Source organism: Miscanthus floridulus, chromosome 2 (assembly GCF_019320115.1).
Source record: "Miscanthus floridulus cultivar M001 chromosome 2, ASM1932011v1, whole genome shotgun sequence".
In the NCBI taxonomy this organism is placed as follows: Eukaryota; Viridiplantae; Streptophyta; class Magnoliopsida; order Poales; family Poaceae; genus Miscanthus; species Miscanthus floridulus.
Window position 1 is genome coordinate 36,211,139 of NC_089581.1, and position 15,384 is coordinate 36,226,522.

Below are 15,384 nucleotides of genomic sequence, written 5' to 3' on the forward strand. Positions count from 1 at the left end.
TTTGCAACCTCTTGTGTGCATGTATCTACAACAACTTTCTCAACACAAACTTGGTTGCACAAAGGTGAGTCTAAACATAGATCATTACAAGAAGTAGAAGCATCCTTTTTAGACATGTTAAAGATAGAACTTTTCTTTTTAGATGCCTTCGTGGGGGTTGTGCTAATGGCTTCAAGATTAACAACTTTATTAGTTAGCTCATCACAATGTTTGCACATAGTTTTCATTTTAGCAAGCAAACTATTATATACTTCTTGTGAGCTAGCTAACTTTTTTTTTAATTTTTCATTTTTCTTTAAGAGTTGCTCATCATTGATTGTGCATGCATTTGTTGTTGCACTAGTCTCAAGTTTCTCAATTTTAGTAGATAGTTCAACATTGAGATTAGCAAAGTTCTCATATTGTTCAAGCAAGTTTTTGTATGCTTTTTGTGAACTATCTAGCTTTTCTTTTAAACTTTTGAGCTTCTTTTGTTGACTAGTGCAAGCTTTAGCATAATTAAGATTTTCTTGCACAAGTTCATGATAAGAAGGCATATCATCATCACTATCACTCTCACTAGAGGAAGAGCTTTTGTTACCTCATGCCATAAGGCACACATGAGAAGAGCTTGATGATGAGTGCTTGCGGCCTCGCCTCTTGTGATGGGGTTCTTCACTTGAAAAATCATCTCATGATCTTATTGATGTGAGGGCTTGGTTCTTGCATGCCTTCTTCTTTGTCTTGGGTGTGGGCTTATTTGGACAAACTTCCACAAAGTGCCCCAACTCGCCGCATCCATAGCATCCTCTCTTTCTTTGCTCGTTTCTTTGATTAGTGAAAACAAGGTCTTGAATTTGGATGGGCGCACCCTTGACATTGAGCCTTACGATCATCTTCTCCACCTTTTTTATAAGTTTGATTGATTCTTCATCAAGGTCAGAGGTGGAGGAGGAAGATTGATCATCATCACTTGATTCTTGTTCATCATCATCATCATCCTCATCTTCTTCTTCACTTGAGGAGCTTGAGCTTGAGCTTGACTCAACTTTCTTGCCCTTCATCTTTTTCTTCTCGCTACAAGCGAGAGCTTTGCCTTTGCTTGATGAAGATGCTTCTCCTTGACCCATCTTATGTGACATTTCAAATGCCACTAGCTTGCCAATGACAATGCCCGGGGTCATGGTGCTCAAGTTCTCCATGTTGTGAAGGATGGTGATGATGCTTGCATATTTCTTTTGTGGTATAACAGAGATGATCTTCCTCACGATGTCCGCATCATCTAGCTTTAATAATCCTATTGAATGGATCTCATTGATAATTGGATTCAATCGAGAATACATATCACGAATAAGCTCATCATCATTCATAGCAAAGGAATCATAATTTTGCTTAGCTAGACAATGTTTTTGCTCATGGACATTACTTGTGCCACCATGGAGCTCTTGGAGTTTTAACCAAATTTCATGTGCCGTATTTAAGGTGAACACTTGGTTAAACACATCCATGCTAAATGATTCAAACAAGCAATTCTTAGCTCTAGTATTAAAATGTATTTCTTTTTCGTCACTCTTTGTGGGCTTTTTGGGATTCTTAATGGGTTTCATCTCGTCATGAGTGACTCTCCATACATCTAAATCAACCGCCTCAAGGTGGCAAGCCATTCGAGCCTTATAGTAGAGGAAGTTAGTGCCATCAAATTGTGGAGGCCTAGCAGTATCTATCCCAACCACTCTACAATAGCGTCGGCTCAACGGCGGTTAAGCCAAAGGTCCAAATATAAGCCAACCGTCTCTGATACCAATTGAAGGGACCGTGACGCCTAAGAAGGGGGGTGAATTAGGCAACTTCAAAAATCTAACTCTAAACTATGGCCTCTTTTTCTAACCCTAGCAAAACCTATGCAACTGATAAACTATCTAGATGTGCAACTATGGTTTTGCTAGTGTGTTGCTATCTCTACCGCAAACATAGTAAAGTAATCAATGTAAATGCAGAAGCTAAAGAGCAAGGTAGAGATATGCAAACTCCCATCGATGACTCCGGTATTTTTACCGAGGTATCGAGAAGCGCGCAAGCTTCCCCCTAGTCCTCATTGGAGCCCCTCGCAAGGAATCTCTCGCAAGGGCCAAGCTCCTAGTCGGGTAACTCCGTGGATAGCCTCGGGCCTTCCCACGCGCAAGTGGGTCTTCGACATGCCTTCCATCAAGCCTCTCCTGGATGCTCTCTGCCATCTTCACTATCAAGCTTCTGGCCGAAACGCCGTGGGCCTTCTTCCCTCCAGTACACGGTGGCGGCCACACCACAAATGCGGTTGGTGTGATCTTGCAAGACTTCTAGCCCCTCTGATGTACAACAATGGTGCTCGCAAGCACCGAGTGGTAAGAGGTATGGAAACCTCACTAAACACTAGGCCTAAACCTAGAGCAAGTGCATAAGCGGTGGTCTAATCAACCTAAGCACTTCGCAAAGCACCTATGCTAATCATCTGATGAATCACTAAGCACTATGCAAGTGGAGATCACTAAAATGGTGTATCAACACCCTTGGTATGTTTCCTTAGCTCCACTTTATTCAAAGGGTCGGTTGGGGGTTATATTTATAAGCCCCACTGAGAAAGTAGCCGTTGAGGTCAAATTCCCATGAAACTGCTACTGACCGGATGCTGAATCATCCTGACCAGATGCGTCCGGTCATCCCAACCATTGAGCCGGCAATATACTGATTAGACGCTGGCCAGCATTCGGCCGCCTGCCACCGGACGTGTCCGGTCGTAGATTTGCCGCTCTGGAACCTTACCGTACTCAATCGGACGCTGCTTCCCTACATCCGGTCGGTTTTGCCACCCACGTCCAGTCGTCCTGACTGCAGAGGCACCAGTCTAGCGTCTAGTTGTCCTGACTGCAGAGCCACCGGTCCAGCATCCGGTTGTCCCGACTGCCGAGCCACCGGTCCAGCGTCCGGTCGTCCCGACTACCGAGCCACTAGTGTCTGGTCGCCTCTGTGAGCTCGTTTCTTCGTGATCTTACGTATGGCTTGGTTCCAATCTTCATGCTTGGACTTTGCTTGATATGTTGGGTCTTCTCTTGTGCTTCTAAGGTCTTTTCTTAAGGTGTTGATCATCGGATCACCACGTCGCCTTCGTCCAAGTCATGTCTTGCACCCTATTGAACTACAAAATAAACACTTGCAAATTCATTAGTCCAATTTGGCTACCAAACTGAGTGATAGGAGAAAATCAATTAGCAAAAAAAGTTTTGGGATCCTCAACTGAGGCTACCACAGAACTTTAGAGGGAAACATTAGAACATCGACAACCAGTTCGCATGCCAATATTGGCAGTAGGTCTCTAGGATGAAAATTTCCAAAAATCATCATGTCATACAGCTGAGATTCACAGATCTCAATTACTCGACATCACTATACTCACCATCATCATCAGGGATCATAATTGTACCTTCATTTTCACTATCATACTGCCCTAAGGTATCATCAACATCATTGTACATTTCATGGTCATCTTCAACTTCCAATTCCCGTTGCCTACGAATCTGATCAACTAGGGATGCCTCTACACTGATACCGTCTTCTTCGTTGACTGGCTGTTCGTCGACCGAAGATCCTTCATGAGCTTGAAGTTGAGATATTTCCTGCTCATCATCTTGGTATGTCAGATCAATCCCTCCCTCTTGCTTGTCATCATTTTCCACTTCATTCACATTCCACAAGTGCCGATGCGAAAATTTTTGAACAACTTTCCAGGGTTCACCATGCTTGTTATCATCCAAGTAGAAAACCTTTGTTGCCTGTGTGGCAAGGATGAGAGCATCATCCTTGTACCAACAACTGCCATGGCTGATGCTTTTGAAATATCCATCATTCTTCATCCTAGACTTCTTGCTACATGTATCAAACCAATCACACTTGAATAACACCACTGTCCTTTGACTGTTGGTGTCAGAGTTGTACTACAACTCTATTACTTCTTTCAGCTGACCATAAAAGTCTATATCTTCTCCATTATGTGACCCCTCAACCATGACTCCACTATTCTGTGTTCTTCTACTGCTCTCACGGTCCACGGTGTGATATCGGACACCATCAACAATACATCCTAAAAATATATGAAGTTTAAGATCTGGTTGACTTGCCAATGCATATAGTTCTTCATTGATTTGTTCTCCATTCACAAACCTTCGGGTAGCAAGCTGCAGTAAAAATATATATATTAGCAAGGTTTCCTAAACTAAAAATACTTAAATAATGACATATTATCTCACAGCCAAAACTGAAAATAATTACTCACATGTTTCCTAAACCATCCTGGAAATTCCTTAGCAAGGTTCCCCCCAACACCACGATTGCCAGCAGTCTCTAACTCATTCCTGTAAATCCTGCAAATAGGTGCGCAATTCTGATGTGAGAGCTAAAATTTTATATGATAGACAAATTATAACATTATGCTGCTTGCATTGAAGGACATACTCTATAAATGGCTCGACCTCCGTAGTATTGTTGAGGACATACCAAACCATCCTGTCATAATCCTTCTCATCATATGTAAGCCTCGGTGCCCCCAACAGATTTGCTCCATGCTGGAAAATAGATAAACCACATGTACTCATAGGAACACGCTCTCTGTTCCTACCCTCACGATTGTGCCTAGTGTCAACATCATCAAAATACCTTGAGCAAGCATTCAAGCACTCATTTGCGACATATGCCTCTGCAATGGAGCCCTCAGGCCTTGCCATGTTCCTCACAAAACGTTTCAAGGTCAACAACCTACGTTCTACAGGGTACATCCATCCGTATTGAACTGGACCTCTTAGGAGAGCATCATCGATTAAATGAATGGACAAGTGCACCATCACATCAAAAAAGGCAGGCGGGAAAATTTTCTCAAGCTTGCACAATATTATTGGGATTTCACCTCTCATCCTATTCAAGACATCTAACTTCAATTTCTTAGCACAAATTTGTTGGAAAAAGTTACCTAATTCAGCAATTGCTTCATATATTTCCTTATGCATGATTCCTCGGAGACCGGCTGGTAATATCCTTTGTAGAAGGATATGACAATCATGAGTTTTCAATGCTTGTAATTTGCATTCATCAACACTAACACACCTTGCTAAGCTGGAGGCATATCCATCTGGGAATTTGACATTCTTTATGAAAGCACAGAAAACACTTATCTGGGCTTTACTCATCTTATATGGAGCGTGTGGAACAGTGTATGAATTACCATCATCCTTCAATTGTAAATTTTTCCTTATGCCCATATCTTCTAAATCGAGCCTCGCAGTAATAGAGTCCTTTGACTTGCCTGCGATGTCAAGAAATGTACCGAGAAGGGCCTCACATATATTTTTCTCGATGTGCATAACATCAAGATTGTGACGTAGCTTCAAAGTAGACCAATATGGTAAATCCCACAGAGTCGACCTGCGCTTCCAGCATTGACCTTCTTCTACCCTCTTTCTCTTTTTGTTATTAGGATGGTCCCCAAGTTTTACATGTTCCACCCTTGCCAATTGCTGCATCAACTCACCCTGAGTAAATTCTTCAGGCTGTGCACGTTCTTCAGTCTGACCATCAAAATCTTTCTTTCTCCTCCAAATATGGTCCGCTGGAAGAAAACGGCGATGGCCAATGTAGCAAATCTTGTTCCTAAGTCTTTTGGAGCAAGGATTTTTATCACAGCGAACACAAGCATAGTAACCTCTAGTTATTCTACCTGAAAGTGTGCTCAATGCTGGATAATCATGAATGCACCAGATGACTACAGCGTGAAGATCAAATTCTTTTCCGGTCAATGCATCCAAAGTAGGGACACCACTCCAGAGATTTAACAATTCTTCAACCAGTGGCTATAGGAAGAGATCCATATCCTTTCCTAGGCATGCCGGACCAGGAATAAGTAGGCACATCATGAAGTTGGATTGCTCCATACATTGCCATGGAGGAAAGTTGTAAGGGATAAGAAATACTGGCCACATGCTATATGAGGAGCTCATCTTCCTGAATGGATTAAACCCATCGGTAGCGAGGCCAAGTCAGACATTCCGTGCATCATTTGCAAACCATTCATACTTCCTATCAAAATCCTTCCATGCCTCACCATCAGCAGGATGGCTAAGCTCATTGTCCACTGCTTTCCTCTTCAACTTGTGCCATTGTGCCTGAGCTGAAAGTTCTTTGGATCCAAACATCCTCTTCAACCTTGGAATCAAAGGAAAATGCCTTAGAACCTTTTCTGGAATCTGCCTTCGGCCATCTGCATCCTTCCATCTTGAAGCACCACATATTGGGCATTCATCCTTTTTAGCCAACTCCTTTCAGAAAAGAACACAGTTATTTGGACACACATGTATTGACTCATATCCAAGTCCTAATGCACGAATAGCATTCTTCGCTTCAGCATAGGATGCAGGGATAGAATAATCTGGAAATGCCGAACTTAACAAGTCTAAAAAGCACTGAATCCAACATTGTTGATTCTGTAAAATGACTTGATGTGGAGCAACTTCACCACAAAAGAAAACCTAGTATAGGGACCACTGGGGTGTAGCACCTATTTCATCTCTTCTAATATGGTGGCAAACTTTGACTTTGTTCTTGGTCCATGATTTTGATCCAGGTACAGATCCTGTACCATACGGTATATTTGATCATCTTCTGGGTCATCTTGAGGCTCATCTTCTGGGACATCTTCATTCAAATGCTCAACATTGCAGCCAAAATCTTCATTCAAATGCTCAACATTTCCAGTTATCATGCACAATGGTTCTCCATGATGTATCCACCTAGTGTATGTGCTAGACATCCCATAAATAAGTAAGTGATCCTCCACATCTCCTTTATGTCAATTTAACCGATTCAAACACTTACGACATGGGCATAATATCTCCTGATTGCCACTCAAATTTTCTGAAACAAAGTCCATGAACTCAGTGACCCCATCCAGATGCTCCTTGCTAAACAACCTACAATTCATCCAAGTTCTACCCATCTGCGACACATTGAAATAAGACAAGCAAGGAATCAACAAGTGATCATTGCCCAGACTGCTATTTGCCTATTTCTATCACTTCAAATATCTGGTTTTAGTTATAACCTATGGTTTCAATTCGAAATATAAAACCAAAACATAAGTTCATCTCATATGTACCTTTCCTTCCTAATCGAAGGGGATGGGGCAGTCTCTGGTCGACCTCACCCACGGGTGGTAGTGATCCTAGGCTGGAGCTCCTCGGGGTGTTCCTAGCGTTTTAGCCTGTGAAGCCCGACGGCCTGGAGCTACAGCCAGGCATCGAGCTCCTAGAGGCGGGGTCGGGCTAATGCCATTGGCGTTGGGGTCCTACCTTCGGTGGCAGCCTCCTTTCGGTGGCGTCGAGCTAATGCCAGCGGCGTCGGGCTACTAGGGGCGTCCCCAGCGGTTGTGCCCGTGAAGCCTGGCGGCCTGGAGCTACAGCCAGCTGGCGTCGACCTCCTGGGGTGGGGTCGGCCAGCGACGTGGGATCCTGATGGAGGCGGCATTGGGCAAAGGGTGGCGGCGTCGAGCTCCTACTATGGAAGGACGATAGAGGAAAAGTGTGCCATAGCCAGATGCGCGTCGGGCTCCTGCTAAGGAATAGTGACTCCCTGGGATGGAAAATGTACAAAGAAAAAAGAATCAGAGCATATGCAACAACAGGCAAGTATCTCAGTGGTTCTTCCATTGCCTGGGAAGCCAGAGGGCGCGGGTTCGATCCTTCCTCACTACGGGAGCTCCCAATTTTTAATTGTTTTATAGTTAATATTTACCTTACATGTGGATCCCACCAGTCCACCGTGGTTGTGCCAAAGTGCTTTTTAATGATTTTTAATTTATGACCATCACATTCCATCAATTTTGTCATGAACTATTGTCATAAAGATAGAGAAAAATGGTTTTAAATTTATGACTATCACATTCCATCACTTTTGTCACGAACTATTGTCACAAAGATTGGGAAATGCTCATGGTGATGGTTGTTTATGACTAAATCATAACTTAGTCACAAACACTTGTCATCCAAAGAAAAATTGTCATAAACGCATCGTTTCTGTGACTAAAAAGTGCTTTGTCATATGAAAATTGTCATAGAAGGTCTAATCTCTTGTAGTGGTTGGTCATCAAACACCAAAATCTAAAGTAAATGGGCCAAGGGTCCATTTTCCTTACAGCCTCGGCCTCGGTCGAGCCGAACGTCGTGCCGCCGGGGGGTGAGCAGCCTACGCCTTCGTCGGTCGCGCCGCCAGCAGATGCCACAGGGTCGATTTAATACCTTTTTTAAATACGAGTAGTTAGTAAATGTAAGAAGTTTAAGTTCGTGGGGGGACCACTGTGTAAAACATTTGTGTGCGTTTAAATGACTGCAATCGGTTTTTGTTTTTGTGATGGAGTTGCTCCGTTTGGGGAAGCTTGTTCCCTTTTGTTCCTTAGTTCTCCCTTAGCATAATTTTGTTTTAAATTTCTTTCTATCTCATACCTGCCCGTTTGTTCCATAGGTCACAACTTTGCGAGCCCGGGGTGTGGCCCACGAGGCGAGGCCGGTCGTAACCATAGGAAAAGGCAGGGTGCGATCAGTCGAAATATTCTAAAGCAAAGTTACGTAAGGTAAAACAAAGGAACGAACTACCCTTTTGTTCAGGTAGGAAGGAGTTTCTTCATACAGAACCAAAAGAGTACTTAAGGTAAAAACAAAAACAAAGGGGTAGTAGAGCCCCCTAGTGGAGCCCCATGAGCGCCCCAAGCCAAAAAGTGTTCGGGTCGGGGTGCTCTTACGGGAGCATTCGCTAAGTAAAGGTAAGACTGAAACTTAGGAAGAGAAGAAGAGACATAGCTGTTCCAAGGTCGTCGGAGAGAGCGTCGTCGTCGTTGTCCTTCAGTTGGAAGGCTTCCAGTCGGATCCCTTCATGCTCCAGTCGTCTGGATCTTTGTCCGCTGCGCCCCCTTCTTCGGTCGCTGCCTCCTCGCCTTTTTCTTCCCTTGGCCTACCGGCCTACCTCAGCAGGCGCCTGAGGAGCTAGCAGTCCTTGTAGAGATGGTTGACGGGATAGTTGTGGTTGGTGCACGGGCTCTCCATGAGATCGTGGAAGTGGCCCGGAGGGTCTTCCTAGGGTTGCGTGCCTGTGTGATTGACCATGGTGACCGACGTGAAGTTAGCCGATTGGCGGTGATCATTTCTGTTCTTTTTTTTCCTCTACGTGGAGGGGCCCTCGTCTTGATCCTAGCGCCTGGCCTTACCTTTGTCGCGGCCCCCGTTGAAGCGCGGCAGAAAAGGAGCTTGCTGGGGGTGTTGGACAAAGGTCCGTGGCTCCAAACTGTTAGGGCCGGGACTCCGGTCAACGCTACGCGCATCTTGGTTCGGCCCGAGCCGCACGTAGATAGGCGGTCGGCACAGGGCGGTCGTCAAGTCAAGACGAGGAGCGATTGTGGCTTCTTGTGCCACAATCGGAGGTTGAGACGATGACAGGGTGTAGTGCCCCATCTGCTGCGTCCCTGTTCCCCGGATGGGGAGCGAGGTCGCGAGGCGATGTCGCGATACGGAGTACTCCACCTGTTGAACGGTGGCGGTCTCCAACAGTGCCCGAAGGTTTTAGTGGATAGCCCATCCACGAGGGTCGTTCGGCTCGGGCAGGTCACGCAGGAGCATTGCCGCGGCGGCAACGTTCTGACTGGCCTGAGCGAACTGTGGGGGGTCGGTCCCCCGAACCAGGGCGTTGCGCTGGGGCTGACGGGCGCGACCCCAAGCGCCGCTCGTAGGTCTATGCGCACGGGGTGCAGTGTGGTGCGCCGAGCGCGTTGGTGCAGTTGGTGGCTGATGCGGCCACTGTCATCGTAGATCCTCCCCGTGCTCACGTGTGAGCTCGAGGGTCTCCGCGTGAGGGCCCAGCGGGGCGTGGGTCCGAAAGGACTCCGTTACCCCTAGCGGCCGTTCTGGGGTGTCCGCCGCAGCGTATTCCCGGGACCGATGGTGGCTAGGCACCACGTGGCCGATGCTGGAGCCGTCGCTCCCGACGTCATCATCCATGATGTCGAGGAAACAGGTGGGAGCATAGCTCGCCATCCCCACAAACTCAGACGTGAGAGGGTGCGGTGCCAGCACCTTTTAGAGTCCCCGAGCGTAAGCGTCCGCGGAAGACGCGAGGCCATAGGGGAACCGGCCGTATGGTGGAGCGGGGTTTGAGCAGAGAGTTTGCTCGGAAAGAAGCGCAGATGCCGCGCCGTTGAAGTCGCGCGTCCCAAAGTCAATGGAGGACGTCCCTCCGACGAGTGCCGGGTCACGAGCCTCCTCACGGAGGTGGAGCACGCCGAGCCAGTCGGCGACAAAGTCTAGGCTCCCGAAGCGGAAGGCCTAGGCTGGCTCGAAGATGGGTGAAACCCGCATCCCGGCAGGCGAGAGTGCGGGGAACTCCAGTGAGCCGAAACGAATCGTATCGTCCGAGCCCGCCACGACGGGGTGGTGGAAAAATGGGCCATCCGATGACCAAAAGAGTGTTGAACGTACAGCGTCCTCCCCACGGATGGCGCCAACTGTCGATGCAGAAAGTGACCAACTAGTAAATATTTGTAGTTTTGCTGTACGTTGTGATCGGAGGTGGCCTAGCACTCAATGACACAGGATTTATACTGGTTCAGGCAACGTGCCCTACGTTCAGTCGGGGTCGGTCGGTGACTTTATTCCTGAGCCCAGGTGCTCGAAGTCTGTAGTGGGGGTACAAACGAGAATGAGGAAGAAGGGGGTGTACAAGAGGTTCGGTTGACTCCGACCGAAAGGGTCGCGGTCGGAACTGGGTGGTCCTGCGGTTGGGAGTGTTGATGTCTATCTAGTAAGTCTGAGTTTGAAGAAGTCGATCCCCCCTGGTTGGAGGGAGCGCATCCCCTTTTATAGATGAAGGGGATGGCTTTTACAGGTGAGAGGGAGGGAGTACAGATATTTCTAAGCCTTGCTGCCTACGGTGACGAAAACTGGATAATGGTTAAAGCCTCCCAATACTGTCGATGTCGTTGTAGGATGTCAGATGTGCACGGGGGGTCGAGATATCTTCTTAAGGAAGGATGGACGCCGGTACCTGCAAATACTTCTGGATGCCTGGTGGCATGTGAGGAGCCGCGCTATGTTCACTCGGTATGGCAGATCCTGGAGCCCATACTGCGATCGATGTCCAGAGACACGTGGGGGCTTACCGTATGGGAGTTTCTAGCGGCCCCTACAATACTTTGTGTCAGGGTGGCTGCAGAGCACTGTTTCACGTAGGGTATGGTCCCTGGTACAGTGGTTTTGACCTATGAGCCATGCCTTGCCTTTCTCCGCACGTCTTCTGGTTCCTTCCGAATGGGGAGCCCCCGGTCGGATGGCTCTAGTGGGCCCTTAGTGCGCCGGTCAGAGAAGAGCGGTGAGCAAGCTTCCCGCGAGCCCCGGTCGCGGGGTCGAAGTAGGAAGCAGCGTTTTGGGCCAAGCCTTCCGATTGGAGAGACTGCTTTGATACGGCTGGTGCCTGAAGCGAATGCTCCGGTCGGAGAGGTGGGCCGAAGAAGCTGATGAGCGGGCACCTGTTCTTACGGGTAGACCTTCTGGTTGACGACCGGGCTGCCCTTCCGACCTGCTGTGTTTTAGTTTTTTGGGCCGTCCCATGAAATATATGTTGTTTTCTTGGGTCAAGCCCGGGCGTGGAAGCCGGTCCTCGAGAGACCCCGGGTTTATGAACCCGACACTACTGAAGTACTGATGAAGAGGAACAAGAATCACAAGAGAGTGATGTGCTGGATGAAGGCAGTTGCAACAAGAAGGAGCCAGCCAAAAAGAGCTGGGTCATCAAGACCGCAGGAAGAACCATCACACGGTGAGTGCTGAGGCACCTAGACGCCTCTGAATTTTGGTAGTGCCAGAGACAAGAAATTTTTAGAGGAAGCTCAGGGGGAGCCTGAACAAACTGAACTCAGTCAGGTCGTGTTTTCCTGATCAAGACACGGGAGGCTGAAGTCGCAAAAAAAAGACATGGGAGGCTGAACAAACTGGGACAAATTCTCAAAAAAAAGGACATTGGAACATGTTCATGTGGCCATACTTCTAATGATTTTTTTATTTTTTATTATTTTTTCTCGTAATTTATTACAATTACAAAAATATAGTAGGAATCTGGTAAGTTTCAAAATGTACCAAAGTCATTTTCCCGACGGATGAAGATTAAGGCCATGTTCGCTTATTTTATGAGTTGTATTATTTCAGCGAACGAACGCTGTTTTTCTATCATAACAAATCAGCGAAGAGTACTTTCAGCTATGGTTTTTAGCAAAGCGAACAGGACCTAAGTATGCTAGTTCGTATAAAGGCCATTCTTTCAGGGTAAATACTGAAATGTAGACCCGTGCACACGGTAAGAACTCAGGTCTCTGTGTTCGTGATCCTGCAGTACTGGCGCCAAACTGGAGCCGTAGTGAGCCGTAGTGTGTTTGTGTGAATATGTGATGTTGCAATCTAGTCTCAGTATGCGACAATTTGACTGGGGATATGGTTTGACCCCAAATTCCCAACTTGAGCCGGCTAGTGGTGATTTCGCTCGCCTTTTCAAGAGAGGAATTGCACGACTCGCATCGATCATCCATCATACAAGGATACTGCAGCATAATAACTGCTTCTATGAATCAGATCTCGCCACTTCTTCACCCGCCAGACTACCGGTGTCTTATACGTATTGATGCATTCTGCAGTTCTGCGGGCAGTTAAAACGGCGGAAACAGTCAACATCATCTTTTCAGATCGGAAACCACAAGGATGCAATTCCACGGAACTCCAGAAATGATCCAACACGATTGGTGCAACAATAAGATCACAGAATCAATTCGAGTTCTCAACAATACCTGCCTGCATTCAGCTACCTACGCAACCTAAACTTCGACGACGTACTAATCTTACTACTAATCGCAGGATAGTGGGACTTGAACATCACGAGTTCTTACGGCCGACAAAAGACACCAAGGTTGCACCACCATCCTAATCTAGATACCGAATCCCTCCTTGCTGAGTGAAGGAGCCATCAAGGTCCTTCCTTCAGACGCCGGTGGATCCGAACCCTGCCTCGCCACGGACGGTGGCGTCGAGGTCCTCCACCTCCGCGACCTCGGGCGTCGCGATCACCTCGATGATCATCTGCGCGATCCTGTCGCCGGGCTTCACAGCGAAGTCGGCGTCGGAGTGGTTGAAGAGGATGACCCCGACGGGGCCGCGGTAGTCAGCGTCGATCACGCCGGCGCCCACGTCGATGGAGTGCTTCAGCGCCAGCCCGGACCTAGGCGCTGCAACGTGACCAGACCGGACAAACATTTTGTCAAACACCCGCGGGGTGAACAGCCGAACAAGAAACGAGACACGAAGGGGAGGTTATGTCGCTCACCGATGCGCGCGTATGTTCCGTGGGGGATGGCGACGCTGAGGTCGGTCGGCACCAGCGCCTTGCCACGCGCCGGCACCACGATCTCCACGGCACTGACAACAACCAAAGAAACAGAACGTCAACAGATCCGCGCGCCCCTGGGGATTTCTTGGGCATTTAGGGGGGGCGGCGATGAAGGGCGTACCTAGAGAGGTCGTAGCCGGCGGCGAGGTCGGAGCCGCGGGACGGCAGCACGGCCTTGTCGGAGAGCTTCTTCACCTTGAGCAGGGGGGAGATCTTGGAGATCTTCTGGGGAGGCTCTTGGACGGAGTCGGTGGCGGCAGCGGCGACGCCGTTGGATGCGGCCATGGCTAAGGTCGAGAGGCTTCTTGGGTGCAGGCGGCGGGTGAAGGGGAGAAATCTGGAAGGAGTTTGGGTTGAGTGGAGGAAGAGGTTGCGGGGGCGGGGGATAAATAGGCAGGCGGCGGCGCGGGAATAGATGGCGCCAAACTTTCCCGCCATGTTTGCCCTGCCCTGCTCGCTCGAAATGCATCACCATCGACAGTCACTGCGCCCGCTCCACCACCCCTACCGTTGCTCCCTCCGCCGCCAGCCACGTCTGACGGCGACCACTCCCTCGGCCGCCAGTTGGCCGCTGAGGCCGCTGCACACGTGCTCGCGCTCGACGACACCGACAAGCGCCGCCAGCGCAAGAAGAAAGCATCGGGCCCTGACGTGGACGCCCTCCGGCCTCGCCTCCTAGGACTGCGGCGCCCAATGCAAACGGCGGAGAAGCCACACCAGCATACAATGTATATTTAAAGTGTTTTAAATATTTTAGAAATACGTTGCAAGTGTTTTATACGAATGTTATAAAGTAGATCAGAATGTTGTATATGTTGCAATGGTTGTACACGCATGTTGTAAGTGTCTGTCTCTAATGTTTATCTGTTTTTTCCAGACGTATGTTATAAGTGAGTTTATCTGGATGTTGCATATGTTTCACACATACGTTGTAAGTGTTTTATCTAGATGTTGCGTATGTTTACAATGATTTTTCAAGTGTTTTTAGAGCTTTCGCAAATGTTTCAGAAAGCTTATTTTAAGTGTTTTATATGTCTTCAAACGCATGTTGCAAATGATGTATCTAATTGTTTTAAAAGTAGATCCGATGTTTATATATAGGATGCTTGTAGGAAGCAGGAAAGACACGAGCGCGCGCCACGTGTGACATCGGGGGCACGGGTCCCGTGTGGGCGCACAAAACGTAGGCTTGGGTGCAGACGCGCTGACATAGGCACGGAGTACAGGTGCATGCGCACCGGAAACGAAACCACGATACCCAGCCTATTCGTTTGGCTGTGGCTTATCGTAAACGATCATAAATTTTCAGCTAAAACAGTTTTTTTTTCTCACACAAACCAGCCAACAATACTTCTTCACAAACCAGTAACATAACGGAACGCAACAGGCTGACCGTCCGATGGACTGTCGGACGTTGGGGCGCCAACAGACAAGAATAAACGACCAAGCGACGCCAAACATACATAACCACATCACGGGGAGCAGGGGGAGACGAAAAGTGGCGTCCGCCAGCATGCCCGATAGGTGGGACCAGGGAAGAACTACGAGCGGGAGGGCGTGGAAGACGACAGAGGCAAATAGGAAACGTTTTTGGTTTAGACACGGGGATCAAGAATGGGTGAAAAAGTGTGATGTATAGAAAACAAGAGATGAGAAATATATGTATAGGAGATGTATTGGGAAAAGAAAATTTTGTGTTGGGAGAAGAGAGTGGTGCATTAAGAAATGGCAAGTATTTTGAGACAAAATTTAAATAAAAATACCCAATACAAATGAATACACATAGCTTTGGATATATCAAATAGCAATAAATGGATGAAAATCAATGGGGACACTACCAGTGACTCAACGCAATCCACAAATAAGCAACAATACTAAACACAAAATGCATAGTTCGCCACGGGAAGCTAATGTTCC

At 47.7% G+C, this 15,384-nt stretch overlaps 1 protein-coding gene and 1 pseudogene across 1 annotated transcript; both read right to left on the bottom strand.

Moving 5' to 3' along the window:
- Positions 1-3,386: 3,386 nt before the first annotated feature.
- LOC136538455 (uncharacterized) lies at positions 3,387-6,994 on the bottom strand (annotated as a pseudogene).
- Positions 6,995-12,758: 5,764 nt separating this feature from the next.
- LOC136538456 (deoxyuridine 5'-triphosphate nucleotidohydrolase-like) lies at positions 12,759-14,145 on the bottom strand. Its single transcript, XM_066530425.1, has 3 exons — positions 13,589-14,145; positions 13,405-13,496; positions 12,759-13,306 (listed from the first exon to the last, which is right to left on the bottom strand). Exons 1-3 carry the CDS (start codon positions 13,903-13,905, stop codon positions 13,062-13,064), a joined length of 654 nt encoding a protein of 217 aa, XP_066386522.1. The 5' UTR covers positions 13,906-14,145; the 3' UTR covers positions 12,759-13,061.
- Between the last annotated feature and the right edge of the window lie 1,239 nt (positions 14,146-15,384).